We start from the raw sequence: 16,401 nt of genomic DNA, 5'->3' as shown, positions 1-16,401 counted from the left end.
TTACACAGGTCATGTTTCCCAGTAAAGAACAAACACTTAGAAAACTTAATTTGAGAGGCAGTATCTTGAGAAATAATGTCTGAATCAATTTTTAAAATAATTACTGCTTTCTTCTTGCTTCTCATTAAGCCACTACTGGTGCTGCAAAATTGGCAACTTCTTCAAACCAGTTTGTTCCAGAAAAAGCTGCTCCCATCTAGCTGTGACAGCCTGCTGCTGCTAGTAGAGGGGAGATAGGTTAAACCAATAAGCAGGCACATCTCAAGGGAAATTTGGCACCTACTGCCAAGAAATAAACACTCCAACCCACCACCAATCTAGCAAGAAGTTTACTAAAATTAAAATTAATTGTTAATTTAAATTAATTTAAATCCTTTAAAATGCAAATAAATGAAAACCAGACAAAGACTATTAGCTGTAATCCCCCCTCTGGAAGAGTGTTACAGGCCAGTTTTTTATGCTGCAGTACATTGACTTTCTTGGAAAGCACTGCAGAGCTGAATTAAAATATTTCAGCTGCTCTGTGAAATGGTTCATTGTTTTTGCTATACATGCCCAATCTTCAAACATTTTAGATAGCATGTATTAGGCTTCAAAAATTGTTAATTTTGCAAGAACTGACTCTCCAGCCACTTCTGAATACCTTAAGAAATTCTGATGGCAGAGTTTACGTTCACATCCAAAGCTGTCCAATGCATTTTCTTCAACAACACAATTATAAGAAGTGTCACAGTGCTAACAAAAGGAAACATTGTTATTGCAGGATGGACAATGTTTAAGTACAAGATGATGAACAAAAAGTCTCACTGTTTTGCAATGAACGTGCTTAAACAAAGATGCAGAATCTGCCAACAAGCCAATTGTCACTGCTGACTGTGATGAGCATTTCTTTCATCAAAATTAAAATACATTCTTTCCAGTCCTGAAATTGCCAAGTACTTCCAAATGATATGTAATGAATTCAGATATATAACATGCAAGGATGTTTAAGATTCTGTGATATTCTTGCATCGTTTTCTCTGATCACCCAAGTATTTCATGTTGAAAGTGGGCTTAATGCTGTTTAGATTTATACATTCTACTGAAATACCATTTTGCAGATACTCTTGGATCTTGCCAACAGTGCTCAAGTCCATTGTATCCATGTGTTTCTGGAACAAGGAAATTAGTACCTTTCTCCATAAATAGCAGCATGTTAACATGTTATAATTAATTAAAAAAAAAAAGACTGGGATAAAAAAAATTTGTTGTTAGAATCTCTGGTATGAAGGTAGACCCCGCCTTACAGCTAATAATCATTTCTTTGGAGCACTGCATTTCATAGTCACATTTCGAGTTCTCATCTACCACCAGCTGTTAGTTCAGTAGTGGCAGTACAATGCATCTACTCCCAGAAATCATAGCTATAAAAATAGGAGGCTAGCAGAGTGTAATTTGGACAGTTAGAGCCAGTCCCAACCCAAAGAACCAAGCCCTTCTCAGGCACTGGAAGAGTTAGTTCTTTTTAATTCTTTGTTGAAAGGATGAAAACTACATTCCAACATGTGACACTCTTGAGTGTTTCGCCCACTTCTGTTTAGCCCCAGCTACCTTAATGTTTCCATCAACACTGAGCAGATGTAAAGGTAAAAAAAAGCCTCAAAAAACAACTTCTAAGAATCTGGATCATGTTAAGGGAACCAAATTAGAAGCAGTAGTGGGAACAACATAAGCAGTAGGTAACAGGCTTTAGTCAGAGTATTTCACTATAAATGTCAACCAAACAGGAGTGATAATGCAACTCAAGGCCTTTGACTAGTTCATGCTACTCCCTCTCTTCTTCAAGTGCTCAGATGCATCCTTACAACCTGTTCTTCACCAGTCTTGCTTCCATTCTCAATATGTCCACCATTCAGTAACTGGAAACTACCTAAGAGACTTGGCAAACTACCCTCTTGGCCCTCATTTACCCAGCCACTAGCCTCAGAGAAGCAATTCAGGTGCCTAAACAGACATACCTAATTTGAAGGTAATATCCTGCCTGGCTTCCAGCTACTATTCCAGAAGGAAATAGGGCTCCTGTGGATTGTGCAGTACATTAACCAGCCCTTTTAAAAATATTACAGGCATCCCAAAAATTCAGCAATGGCAGAAGATATTTTAGTTCAGACAGATGAATTTCAACTCACCTGCCTATTCTATGTCATGCATTTTTGATACTGTGATTTTAAATTCCTGTGGGAGAACACATCTGAGGCACGCAGATCTTTGCACCCTAACAAACTGCAGTCTGTATCTCCAAAGGAAAACTTGGTTTAAAATGCTGAAGTGGCAATATTCAGAGCCATCAACTTGTTAACTGCAGTGTTCGTGGCATCTGTCCATATTCTGCTACATGGATACTTATTCTGAAATTCTCCTCAAGGACAGAGTTCAGAAGTCATCAAGACCTCTATTATGTTACCTTTAAACTATCTCAAAATACAGATTACCATGATGCAAAATATAATGGAACATTCCATCAACTTTATCTGTAAAGTATTTGTGCAGGGAATGGATGTTTCAAAGTACATAGAAATATGTTGGTTTAAAATAATAGGCTCTGCCTTTATTTAGGTTATTTTGTTTGGTGAGAGGGTGGAGAGAAAAAAAGGGCTGATTGTTACCAAGAAGAGATTTTTTATTAAGTAATGTCTTCAATATATTCTTCTCAACAACAATACAGTAATAGCAGATTTACCATCCAAGTATACTGGCCAACACTTAGCTACCCAACAGCAAAAAAGAAGAATTTATGTATTTATCAATAAATTCAGAGTATTTTTAAAGGTACACTTTGAATCTGTGCTGCAATTAAATCTGTTCTATAACAAATACTTTGACCTGGCAGTATTTTAAAATTTTCTAGATTTATTTTTTTAAAGCTTGCTGTTGTCAGGGACAGAGACAATTAAAAGTATCAGAAATATTTGATGAAAATTACCACTCTAATAAGGAAAAAAAATAAAGATACCTATTTCCTGCAGTTTATATCAGATAAGTCTGAGTGCTCTGCAAGACATTATTAATGGAATAAAAAAGTAAAGCTCCGAGCCATTTAATGCATTTAAGTAATATAACCCAAGACTCCCAAGCTTGTCCACAGGCAGGACTTTTGCATCTATGAAAAAGCAACTCTTAATGGTAGCACAAAACTAATACTGATTTATTGTGCTGATTCCACAGAATAGAATTTTACACCTGAAAAATGGATAGTTTCTTTGCAGTCTTGCCAGGTTTTAGTACCTTCAGCGGGATTCATCTAAACGTTACATGAAGTTCCCTTCACAGTCATTGCAGACATAGGTAATAGTTAGGTCATGAGTGGTCTACTTGTTAGAGCAGATGTTTTCACTTGGTCAGATGAATTACACCTTAAAAACATCCACTTCTTTCCAGTAACCACAGTAGTACTCTTATTCACTACTGGGCATCCACTTCAATTGCAAGAATTCCTTTCAGGGATTGCACTTTTGGGTGTAGGAATAAAAAGGAATAAAAAGCCAGCTCATTTTATATTCTTCTCTTACATGTGCCCAGTATGCCATAGCACTGTTGTAAGGGTTCAAAAAGCAAGGTGCCCAGCTTTTTTCAGTTCCCACACAGCTTTACAGAGTACCAAGCTGGAGCAATATATGCATTGTGAAATTCACACATGGCTGTGCAGCCTGCAAGAACCAGCATTAATTAAAAAGTAGTGTTATCATCTCCTCTGACACTGTATTAATACAAAAATTACTGAATGTAACTAATAAAGCATATTCCTTCTGGGTTGAAGAGATGAACTAATTGATCAAATAAGAACAACAGGGATTTCTAACAGCTGCCCTACAGCTTTCAGAAAACAGCAGGTTACAGAGTCAGTAGTGATACTGCTTATGTTCCCATGGTGTAGCTCCTTCTGTTGCTGTAATCTGCAGTAGGTAACTGAACGACAAGCCAGAGTCTGTTGGCTGATGTGAATGAACATCCATATCCACTGAAGAAATTCAGTATTCCTATGGTTTCCTCCATCTTCTCAGAACTAAAGAAGAACTCATTCAAAAGAGCTCTCCCAGCATGACATTCTTGGCACAAAGAATGAAGCTTAAGAAAATTCATCTTTTACCAAAACTGGTCTTCATAAGTGCCATTTATATACCTTCTGTTCTTCACTCACACAATCTCTTTCCACCTTCTTGCACCATACTGCCTCAAAGGATTGATAATGAAGTTCTGGAAATACTACACTTGGCATCCAATAGCAGCTTGAGAATGAGCTAGGACTGTACTTCTATTCCTTCTTTATTTTTAAGGCATAATCACAAGCATTCCACCATGGCATTGTGGTTCCTTATCTACTTGTCTGGCATAATGACAAATGAAAAGCAAAAACAACTAGCCACAACTTTAAGCCAGAACAACACTGATTCTGGCAAAAGTTTGAAGCCAGACAAAAGTTTGAAGCCAGCTAACAACACCTACACTATATTCTCAAAAATTTAGATCAGTCAAAAAGGCAGGCAAAGAAATCATTTTAAACCTGACCTCATCTCAAAAGAACTGGGAGCAGGGAAAGGAAAAAAGCCAACACAATACAAACAATCAGACTGGAACACAATCCAATAATACTGTTGCTAAATGGATTTCTAAAAGATGTGAGATTAGCATTTAGCTTCTTAAAGAATCCAGACTACATTCAGCTCTTGCACAAAAGGTGGAATGCAGCAAAGGGGACTGTCAGCTGAATCCATTTGGGATACCCATAAACAAAGTCATCTTCATTTTGCCAAAACAGCTTCTAAAATCATTATTTTGAGGAGAGATCTTTGGCCCTGTTGAGTGTCAATGGCTGTGATAATAATCTAGAAGACACATGAGCTATCACAAATCATGGCTTTGCTTCTAACTTGTATCTAGTCCAGCTATAAGGCCATTTCTGAAAAGCAAAAGGCAACAGAGTACTGTCTCCCTGCACAATCCATCAAGATGCACACAATTTTACTGAAGGTGCCAGTGCCAACAGTCTGTATATCAAATACTTGTTTACTGAGTGATAAAAGCAATGCTTGCAAGTCATTCTGATGGTACAGACAGTAGTTATAACAAACATAAGACTAGTTTCTTATAACAATTTTTTGTTTAAAATTCACTGCTAGATGTGAGAAAACCACAGGTCCTCCCACATGTTCCATTCCAGAAACTTCTGTACACTCTTTCACAAGACCGGACTCTGCCTTTGCTATGAAGCAGAAAATAAACATTCTATTTAACAACTTAGAGTGCAATATTTGAAGAAAGAGTTGCTAGCATCTAGGGACTCCCATACAGATAAACTATCTGAACACCCCCTATGTTTATCCAAGGAAAAAATTCTATGTGTCTGTTTTGAGGTAATACTTACTCAGACAACATTTAACAGATGAGCTCTGAAACCACATTTGAGTTTATTGCATAGAGAAGGGACTGAAGAAAACTTTAGAACTTCTAAAGGAGATAAAGTTCTTTTAACAGTTGATTAAACTAAACAGTCTAAGTACTCCAAGTTTAGTGATTTCCAATATAAGCTAACCAGTGGGCTATACCCTCACAGTCCCTTCTCCCTACACCCAAAGGGAAGATAAAACTGAACTATTGAAGGCCAAGTAGTCTGTAGTTAGTAAGCTCAACAACCAGTCCATAAGCTAAAACAAGTGAGAACAATAGCTGCTAATGTGTGAAAGGCCCACAAACAAGACAAAAGCAAATAAGGAACAGAACTGAGTGCTGATGTTCTGGATTGCAAGGCAGGATGTATTCTATTACCATCTGTATGGCAGTTGTCTAGGTGTTAAGTGGGCAATTTCCCCTTATCTCTCTCCCTGAGAGATCACAATCACTCCTCCCTCAGCAGGGGGCATCCCGTGATAAGAGGCTATTGAATGTCACTGCATGGCTGATAAGAACTGTAACATCCCATTGTGAGATGCTCCGCCCAGAGGGAGGAGCCGAGCATTGCTATCCAGATATAATCAGGAGATTCTGACACACCAGCACAGCTTCTCCACTGGATTCACCAGAGGAACAGCAGCTGCTTCTACTTCCACGGATCTGCGGAGGAAGAATCACCCTTTTCCTACAGGACCCCCTGCTCCAACAGAACCACACCTGACACCACAGGAGGACTGCAGCCACTTTTCCAATTGGACTGCTGCCAGCACCCTGACCAACAGGGTGTCAGGTTGAGTTCTGACTCTGTCATTTTAGTGTACTGCATTGTTTTTATTTTATCATTTTATGTTTTTTCCCCCCTTCCCTATTAAAGAACTGTTATTTCCTGCTCCCGTATTTTTTTGTTGCCTGAGAGCCCCTTAATTTAAAATTCATAGCAATTTGGAGGGGTGGGGAGGGTTTGCATTCTCCATTTCAGGGGAAGCTCCTGCCTTCTTTAGCAGGCACCTGTCTTATCCAAACCAAGACAGCTGAAAACCAACTGCTTAAGCAAGAAAAGGTAGGAATCTGTAAACACACAAAAGAAATAAATATAATCCACACATATGATACCCCCAGGGTTTCAAAGTTCCCAGACACTTAGCCATTACTGAGGTCCTACTATGGGACACTGCCCATCATTATACAGCTCTACATTCATTCAACAAAGCTTGTTTGCTACACGGATTGTCTTTATCGGAGTGTCCAACTGATGAGTTGCCTGCTTCCCTAATTTATCACTTTGGGGCTGTGATACTGAAACTAGCCAGACAGAAACTATTTAACAAGTTTTAAGTATCACAAAGCAGGCACTCTTTATTGCAGTGCACTGGTCTCTTGGAGGATCCTTTCTCTAATCAAGTTCCCTCAGCAAACAGGTTTTTATCATACACAGTGATGGCATATTCATTACTTATCCTCCTTACTTGATGTATATGCATTAGTTTATTTGCCACAGTCACACCCCTTATTGGGAGTCCTTACAGGGTTCTTTGGGGGTCTTTTTCAGTGGCCCTCAATGTCCAGTGTCCTTTTGAGTGGGCTGTTCTTTGACCTCCACTTTTGAGTAAGCACTATCATTATTTTCTGTAACTTCTGCTTTGTCAGCCTTGCAGACCTGAGCTGGCATCCTACTTGCCTTCTGCATGACTTCTGTTTGCCTAAGTTACATCCTTTACCTATTTCTACAATGCTGTGCTGTTCTGCTCTACTATCCTCAGACTAAAATGGTTTTCTGTTCTACTGGCAGCTGGGCAATGCTATGAATTCCAATTTTTACTTGAAAACTGTTGAAACAATAGTTACAAATCATCAAAGTTTTTTCAAAGGCAGAGAAGATTCAAAGCTGCTACCCCTTCTTAAACCAACTGGCAAGAAGGGCATGCAATTGACACTCCTACATTATTTCAGCAACTAGTTTACTCATTTTAAAGCAAAGTCCATGATAGGAAAAAAAAAAAAAATTGTGTTTCAATTCACACTTCTGCTGTTCAGGACAATTTTGGATACTGCTTTTTTCTAGTAACACACTTGTTGGTGCTGGGCTGTTTTGTCAAGGCACTGCACCTTGCATTTGAAATTAGAACCTTGCTCCCACTTTAAAATGTCTCATCCTCCAGTCCCAGGAGTGCTGCAGTTCTCTCCCTCTTCCTTTCCACCTACTCATTCCCCATGCAGCTGCCAGCACTCCCTCCCCTAAGAGCATCAGTGTTACAAGTACCCTGACATAGCAGGTTCACAACATGAACTTGTGTGAGGGCTGGATTAGAGCATTAGTTCAACAAACTTCAGCTCCACACATGCTCAGACTCTAGAGCACAGGCCTAGACACAAAAGAAGCCAGTCAAGTAAGTTTTATTAAATGCTTTCTGACCTCATGTAGGCATCCTAGAAAATACAGGGGGGGGTTCCAAGTCAGCATGTATGTTAAAATAGCCCTGCTTCTTTTTTACAAGCTACAGTCCAGATAGATGTGTTAGCTCACTGGGAAAATTATACAGTCACTTTTCAAATTAGGCAATCATTTTAGTTCAAAGGGTATTTGCACTACAGTCTTGTTTTATTCAAATTCAAACTATATTCACTTGAGGGACTACAGTTGAAAGGGAAACTCTCAATTTTAATAGAAAGTTGCCTGTGGCAACTTAGTTATTAATCAGAAGCAGAAATCTTTCTGCATTCAGAACGCAAATGGCTTAGTTCCCATGTACTCCCATTAATAGAGAATTTAGCACCAGAGTTGCAGATTTCTTTTTTGAAATGAGGATGTCACCATGACCCAAATCCATGTTACAAACAAGGGCCCTCAAAACCCATGAGTGCAGTTCAAAGAGCTGAGCCTTGCTTACTGTCATCTTTTTCCAATAGCCCACTGATAAAATTCAAAAATAACTGGAAACCTTGTTTCACATCAGTCCTCTATCATGTTAGTAATGTATGTAAGGTAATATGCAATTTTGTCCCACAGAAAAGCTTCAAATAAGCATTTACTTGAATCACTGGAGACACAGTATCAAGTAATTAGGGACATTCCTTGGCTCAACCTTCAGTTTCAAAGCTGATTTTACAATACTGTTTCCTGGTAAAAAATTGTGTCATTTTCTTACTTACTTTACACAACTGTTTCATGCTTTCTTTGATGGCAAAGAAAGAGTTTTACACATACTCTCTGGCCAGCAGGAAAAAAAATAGGTAATTTGGTCCGTTCAACTATAGCACTGATGCCTTCAAAGCACATTTGAACTGCAAGCACCTACTTTAAACATACACAACTCCATAGCTACCTAATTGCTGAAGTAAATTTTAAAAGCACCACTGGAATTTTTTTATGAAACCATTTTTTCTGTGTCCTTTAAATTTGCAAAATTGGTGGGCATCTGGCATCCATCCAAGATCAAACCACTGTACTACTGTATTAAAGCATATAATTTTACTGCAAAAACCATTTAAAAGCCTAAATTTCCAATTTCAGAAATAATGGATTTTTTTCATCTAGTCAGTTACTCATCCTGAAATACAGTCCTATTTATAATTCACCTAAAATTCCTTTTGGTTTTCCCCTGGCTTGTTTTTAGATTAGATGCAACAGGCAAAATACCAGCTTTGCAAGTTTCCTGTTACTGGGAAATTCCACCAAATAATATGGAAATTCCTCCTACAGCACCTTAGCAAACACACACAATACTGGCATAAAGATTTACCTGTACAAAAGAAAAGTTTTGTTTAACAACACAACATTCGGAATCAAGAGAGAATGTGGTCACTTTGTAGCACTCATGAAATTCAGCAGACCAAGCTAAAAACCTGCTGCAGAACTAAGTAGTTCTTCAGGACATTTTTCCTAGGAATAAACTAGCTCACAAAAACATTCTTCCACTTGCCTCTTCATGAACATGAGCACCACTATTTTCCCTTGCTCTTCAGAGAAGACATTTTCCTAAGAGATATCTCTACTATAAGCATTAAAACAGCCCAATACATTTTCAATTAGACACACTTGAGAATTTATAATACATTAGTATGTATTTGCTTTCCTTATGATCCTTTTACCTTATGATCTAGAATTCCTTTTCACTGCTAAAACAACTAATTGCTTACCAGAGACGTAATTAGCTGATTTTGTATTGAAACAGAGCTAGGTTGGCCTCTGAGGATAGAGATCTTTGTCTGAAAAGATGTTTCACACAATGATACACCTATTTTGATAACTTGTACAGCCTAATTTCTCTAAGGCTTCAAACTGGAATGAGCTTGGCATCTGCAGTTGTTTTAACACTCATCTGATGTTCCTGATGGCTTCAGCTTTTCCATCTCCCACTTCCTATGCGTGAAAGAAGCCGGAACATAAATGCATCCAAACTACCCTAGAAATGCTACTCTGCATACATAAAACAATAAACATCTATTACACACTTACATTAATCATATATCAGAGCAAGCATGATTCAAGCTAATTTCCACAACATGCAGTTGCCTGCCTTAATAAAGGCTGTATAGGCATGCATCCAGATTTTTATGGAATTCCTGGCAGAAGAGAAAGCAGTAACTTTTGGCAAATATATCCCTACTTCAAATTACACTTGTACAGTAAGTATCATATCCCATTGTATATATCTCAAGAGCATACTTTTCTCTAAAAGAAGGGTATTATAACTAGAAAAATAGCTTTCTCTATTCATTAATACTTAAATTAATATTTTAAGCTTTTACTAGTTTTTTTTTTTTAACCAAGAGATTCATCCATTACAGGCTATCAAAACAATAATATTGTATTTCATCTGTAACAATGCTAAATTCATTTCACATATGCAATCTCTGGGAATTTTCAATTCAAAGTAAGCACAAATCCAAAACAGAATGAACACTAGACATGTCTTTCCTATACATATTCCTATAACATACACTATTTCCAAATATTAGCACTCGCAAATCTCCTTATGTTGGAGATTAAACAATTTACTTCTTGATGCACCACAGCAGAAACAAGATGATCCTTGTGAAAAGGACTCAACCATGCCTGTGAAAGCGTGAGTGTATAGCCACACAAACAAAATATGGGCTCTTTGTAATGGCAAAGATGGAGAGAATCCACTTAGAGCAAGTGGCAAGATCAAGGACTAAATGGAAATAATAATTTGTAGCAGCAGATTTAGAAAAAGAATCTTAAGTCTTCTTAGACTACCAAGACAAGGAAGAAAAATTGAACTTCGCCACAAGAAACCTCAAATTAAGCTATTATATCCTACAAACTAACTAATAAGGATCCCAATAATTATCCAACTGAAGGAGGGAAGTAACTAAAGAAACAAGTAACAAAATTTAAGTTGATGTCAAAAGCTGTATTTTCAAGGTCAAATGAAGTGATGACACCAGAAAGTCCAGATGTAAAGATCAGATGACAAGCTGAAAGCATTTGAAGCTATCTGTAAAAGGACTGCCTGTGGGACTTCATAAAAAAAGCAGATGCCATCCACATATCTGAAGGGATGTCAAGGGTAAGGTCTTCATTGCATCATTAGAGAACTTCAAACTGTATTGCCAAGTAAATATTTCTGGGAAGTAATAACCTGAAACATGAACACCTCTGAATCCCTGTTTAGTAACTCTGAAGTATTTATTCCTTATTTAACAGCATATATTGAATATATTTAAAATGTTAGTCCAGATACTCTACAAGAACTTAGACAGTAGGATTGTCCAAATATTATGTGCTTCTAACAGCTTCATATAAATTTGTTTGCTAGCAGGTTTGCTACAGAGGAGTTACAGAAAAAAAAGTTTCTCTCTACTATTTTGGCATTGACACCAATAAGATTTCATGATGATAGCTGCATAAAACTTTGCTATGCCACTACATTCACGAGTATTTCCCCCACACCAGTTCCAAGTCCATTTCATGTACAGATCTATGACAAAAAACAAACAAGGCTACTTGCAACTTAAAAAAGTTTTGAGAAGGGATAGAATTTCAATCTCTAACTTCGCAGCGTTCTCATATCTATTTAACATTTGAAAATTCCAGAAGAGTACTATGAGGGTCTGCATGTTACAAACACTACCCTTACAGGCTACTGCTCACTCACTGAAGTGCAGCCCAGACAAAATCTAGGCAAATGCTTCTAATAGCAGCATTTTTTGTGTATGCTCCAGTTGTAACTCACACAACTGGACAGTAAAGAACAGCCATTTGAGGAACAAAAAGAACACCCACATGAACTTAGCCAAATAGTTAGTAGAGGTAGCTGCAGATACTTGCTCATAAGCCAGTGTCACATTTACAGAGCTGCTCTTGCAGCACTCCCTGCAGTCCAAAATGTTCTGACTGACAACCCATTTTTTGGCATTGCAACACCAAAATTATCGCCTATAGCAAATAAACTACCACTGAACATTCAGAAAGCAGTGAACTCTCCTGTGCTAAAACCACTGGTGTCTGACACATGGATGATACTTCAACACCTCCAACTTCAGGAATGGTAGAAAAAAGCAGAAACTCCAGGTTTTCTTTCCTATAGAAGTTATTCTACTTCAAAACTGAGTGCATGTGGCAGTACAGAATATATCCATGCCAACTGGCCTCTCCATCAGTTTGCCTCTTCAAGAGGAATAATAGTTAACATCTATCACATGAAACTCCTCTGTATGTCTTGCCACTTGTCTGCTGTCATCCATATTGAATCTTGTATTCAAGTGAGCAACTCGAAAACTCTTAATTCACTTAAAGCTTGAAGTCTTTTCTTTCACAGCTCCTTAATTAGTTGTTAGAATCTTCACAGAGAGAGAGCCAACAAATAAACTCGTTTGTATGTTGCAAGTTGAACACTTTATTCCAGTAAAGTGAACAAATGTTTCTTCTTGGAAATAGTTCGATGGAGACAAAAAGTCTCTCCAGATTATACTTGAAGCTCAACCTCTTCAGCTGCCTGTTTCTCAGCTAATTTCAGTATCCATACAACACACAAGGCCAGTTTGGTGAAGCACTTTTCAAATCACATCCTGTCTTTTGCTCAAGACAGACTCCATTCTACCAATCTTTCTTCAGGCTTCTTTTTGTGCAACTCAAGTGCTCAGCACAGGTGCATAATCAGCCTGTCTGCTTATCTCTCAGGACATTTTCATAGTTTGCAATTCTATTGTGTTCCCTACTTAGGACATTCCTTCCAGTGAAAAAAACTTCCTTGAGGCTTATTTCTTCAGTTTAGTCACAGTAATTTCATAATTTACATCAGAAGAGTCATTTGTTATCCAGCTTTCTAAGATTATACTCTTCCATTCATTTCTTCATGTCATTCCTCCTAAGCATTTTGCATGACATATTACCAAAAGAGGTGACAGTTTTGCTCCACTTTGGTCCTTCCTACCATCTTGTGAGAATTTAAGAACTCCTCCAACTGTAACAAATTTCCTCTATATAATCAGTTTTGGATGATAACAGGTGGGTACTTTCCCAATCCTAACTTCAAATTCACAGGTTTGTTTGTACCAGTTGGAAAACAAAGTAGACAAAGCACTTGCCCAAGTTTGGCCATAGCTAGCTAATATACAGCTGCTGTCATTTTAACCAGGGCAAACACATGACAAGTAAAGATATAAAAAAATGCCTCAAGGTGAGTGTGAGTTTCTTCTTCCAACTGGACAATGAACTCTAGTATGGTAGCACGAAAGTAGCTTGGGAGAAAAGTCAACAGGTTAAAAATAATTGTCACCAAAAATACAGTATGTCTGCAAATCTGTAGAATGAGGAGGAGTACGTACTGTGAAACCATTCATACAGAACCAATTCACAATCAAAAGGAGGGAACAGAGCTACAAGCTTACTGTTGCTGTGATTCATTATCAAGCAGATGTTTGAACAGCACTAATCTTTTAATTGTTATGATGCATCTCATTTCTCATTCAGCTACAGATCCCTGTTTCTGCTATATTTATAAAGAACATCTGGGAATGGACCTATACTGTTCATGATTTCTAATCTCAGAAGACAATGATGATATTGCCTCTTACACTACCTTGTAAACTCCTGAGCTTGTATCTATGCCCTCTTTCCTATTTCCAACTATCTCATCTTGAAATATCTCATCATACTCCAGAGCCTGTGTTTTTATGTTCCTCCCATACAGAATTTCCCATTTCTACTCATAGATGTATGAGCAATCACACGTCCTGAATCAATCAAGCTTAAGTATATAGGCTTTGGGTCCTACAGATTTTCCCACTCTGTAACTTTGGATTAGGCAGTCTGACTACGACAGACTTTACATGCTAAAATTAAAGACTGAATGAATATACTAACACAGACATTCACAGATGAAGAGTCTCAGCATATCCTGTTAACATACTTGGGAGATTCTCAGATATTCTGAAGCAAATGTCTAGCTGTTCCACATATTTATTTCTCTGAAGAGCGGTGTCTCCTTTAGGAATTGCTGCAAACACTTTATATAATTAAATGGTAATCTTTGGTCAGAACTCTGGCAGGATGGACAAGTTTTCCAAAGTCCACTTAAAGAACTTAAGAATGTCAACCTGGAGCTACTACTTTTCTCTTGAGCCCCCGCTACATTCCAACAAGTACAACCTCCACTAATACCTAGGGATTAGCTCAATTTCCATCACACTTCCTCTTTCCTATACAAGATTTTCCAAGACCTTGACCAGCTTCCACTACAGGATGTTTGTTTGCACTTTTTTCTCAGACGAAACTGCCTTTAACAAAACCAAGTGATCCATTAGACTCAGCCTAAGAAGGCTAGGGGAAAAAAAAAATCAAAAACATTAGGGAAGTAGTTTCAAACGGAAGGAGTTTACTCCACACCTTCTACAGCGACATGTACTTTTCAAACACATTGACAGAGGCTACTGTGTCAGTACATGAGCTTAACAAAACTTCCTCGCGGCATTCTTCCTTCGGCGCGGTAATTAGCAAGTAAGTGGTGCATGAATGCATCATCAGAGCCATCCAGGCTGCCCATGGCCCGGACAAGTGTTATTATTGCTCGGCCGCCCCGGTCCCCGCCCAGGCGCGGCCGGCCGAACGCCGCGCACGGCGGATGACACCTGCAGGACTCCCCTCCGGCCGCGCTCCACGCTCCAAACACCGCTCAAAAAGAGCCTGTGCTCTCGCTACGTTTTTGCGCTTTGTTATCAGCCCGTGTTCAGGTTTTCCGCCGGCCAGGGGCCAAAGCCTCCCGGCTTCCCCGATAACGGCTGCCCGGCCTCGCACCCACGGCCCGGAGCGGGAGGCCGGCTCTCACCGCCCCTCTCCACCCCCACAGAGGTCCTGGGAAAGCACAGTAGTTCTGCCTTCCCTCCGAGGTGGGAAATTTAAAAAATAACGATTAAAACAAACCAAGCCGAAGCGCAACCCCGCCGCCAGCCTTGGCGCTGGCGAGCAGCTCCCGTCCCGACAGCTCCGTGCCCCGGCAGCTCCGCGGCCGGGCACCCGCACCCCGCCCACGGCACCCGGTCCCGACAGCTCCCCGTGCCCCCAAAACGCGGCCCACAGGTCTCCGGGTTGGAGGGGGCAGCACCCCCAGGCAGGGGCAAGGGGGAGGTACGGGCAAGAACGGACACTTACTGGGCGTGCAGTGCAGGGGTGAGGCTTGCGAAGAGACGGGCGAGGAGGGAGGCGCCGCCGGCGGCGGCTCCTTGAGGGCGCCGGCGGCCGCGGAGGTCAGGACCGGGGGCAGCATGAGGTACCGGTCCGGCTGCGGCAGGCAGCGCTGGCACACCGAGTGCAGGCAGGGCAGCAGCTTGGGCCGCCGGCTCTGGATAGGCTGCCCGCACACGCCGCAAGTGTCCAACAGGTTGAGCGGGGCCGCGTCCCCGCCGCGCTCCGCCGGGCCCTGCCGGCTCTCGGCCTCGTTCTCCCCGCTCAGCGCCGCCGCCGCTACCCCCGGTCGGTCCGCCGGGCACGGCCCCCCCGCCGCCGCCGCCGCTGCAGCTGCTAACGCCGCTGCCGCCTCTTCCATTGTCCTACGCCGGCCGCCGCCGGAGAGCTGAAGGGAGGCGGGGCAGCCCCGCCACTTCCCGCCCGCGCCGCCACCGCCTACCGGCCCCCCCCCGCGGGTGTTCGTGCGCCCACCCCAGCTGCGGCTGCCCCGCCGCGCCGCGCCGCCAACGGCCGCCCAGCGGCTGCCCCGCCCCGCCCCAGCGGCTGCCCCGCCCCGCCCCAGCGGCTGCCCCGCCCCGCCCCTCCAGCTGCCCCTCCCCGCCCGCGCCCCGCCCGCGCCCCGCCCCGCCCGCTGCCCCGCCCCGTCCGCGCCCCGCCCCGCTCCTCCGGCACCGCCCCTCCGGCACCGCGCCTCCGCCCCCGCAACGTGAGGCGAGCGCTGCCCCGCCCGCCCCGCAGGAACCGGCCCGCCTCGTCATGGGAGCCCCGCCCGCTCCCCAGCACCAGTGACCGCTCCCTCGCAGCTGGGTGGCTGCCTGGCTCTGTCCAGGTGAGAGGAAGGATGAGAAGTTCTTCTTGAATATGATGAAAAACTTCTTTACTGTGTGGGTGGCCATGCTCTGAAACAGGATGCCCAAAGAGGGTGTGGAATCTCCCTCGCTGGAGATGCTCAAGAGCTGTCTGGACACAGTCCTGTGCCGTGTGCTCTAGAATGACGATGTTTGAGAAGAGAGGCTGGGCCAGATGACCCACTGTGGTCCCTTCCAGCCTGACCCATTCTGTGATTCTCTGAGACGTCTTTGTCCCTTGGAGAGGGTGTTAAAAGAGGTCACCCTTCTCCCTGCCCTGTGTGCAGGTGAGAGTCTGTAAGTTTTGTCGTCTTGGCAGATCACAGCAATACCACCACATGCAGCCATGTTACCTGACTGAAGCTAATTGGTGATTGGTACAATTAAAAAGATACAATGGAACAGTGCAATTCTTGTTTAGACACAACATTTTATTGAATCAAAGGCCTTAAGTATTGTGCTGGTCAGACATTG

The 16,401-nt window shown here is 41.6% G+C and overlaps 1 protein-coding gene across 1 annotated transcript in view; it reads right to left on the bottom strand.

Moving 5' to 3' along the window:
- TRIM24 (tripartite motif containing 24) overlaps positions 1 to 15,453 on the bottom strand; it is a 55,187-nt gene extending 39,734 nt beyond the window's left edge. The window contains exon 1 of the mRNA XM_059845982.1: positions 15,044 to 15,453. Within this exon, the coding sequence (XP_059701965.1) occupies positions 15,044 to 15,437 (394 nt within the window). The 5' untranslated portion in view covers positions 15,438 to 15,453. The remainder of the gene's footprint in view (positions 1 to 15,043) is intronic.
- Between the last annotated feature and the right edge of the window lie 948 nt (positions 15,454 to 16,401).

Source organism: Haemorhous mexicanus, chromosome 5 (genome assembly GCF_027477595.1).
Source record: "Haemorhous mexicanus isolate bHaeMex1 chromosome 5, bHaeMex1.pri, whole genome shotgun sequence".
NCBI lineage: Eukaryota > Metazoa > Chordata > Aves > Passeriformes > Fringillidae > Haemorhous > Haemorhous mexicanus.
The sequence above is the reverse complement of the archived record's forward strand: the minus strand, read 5'-3'. Positions and strand labels throughout refer to the sequence as shown.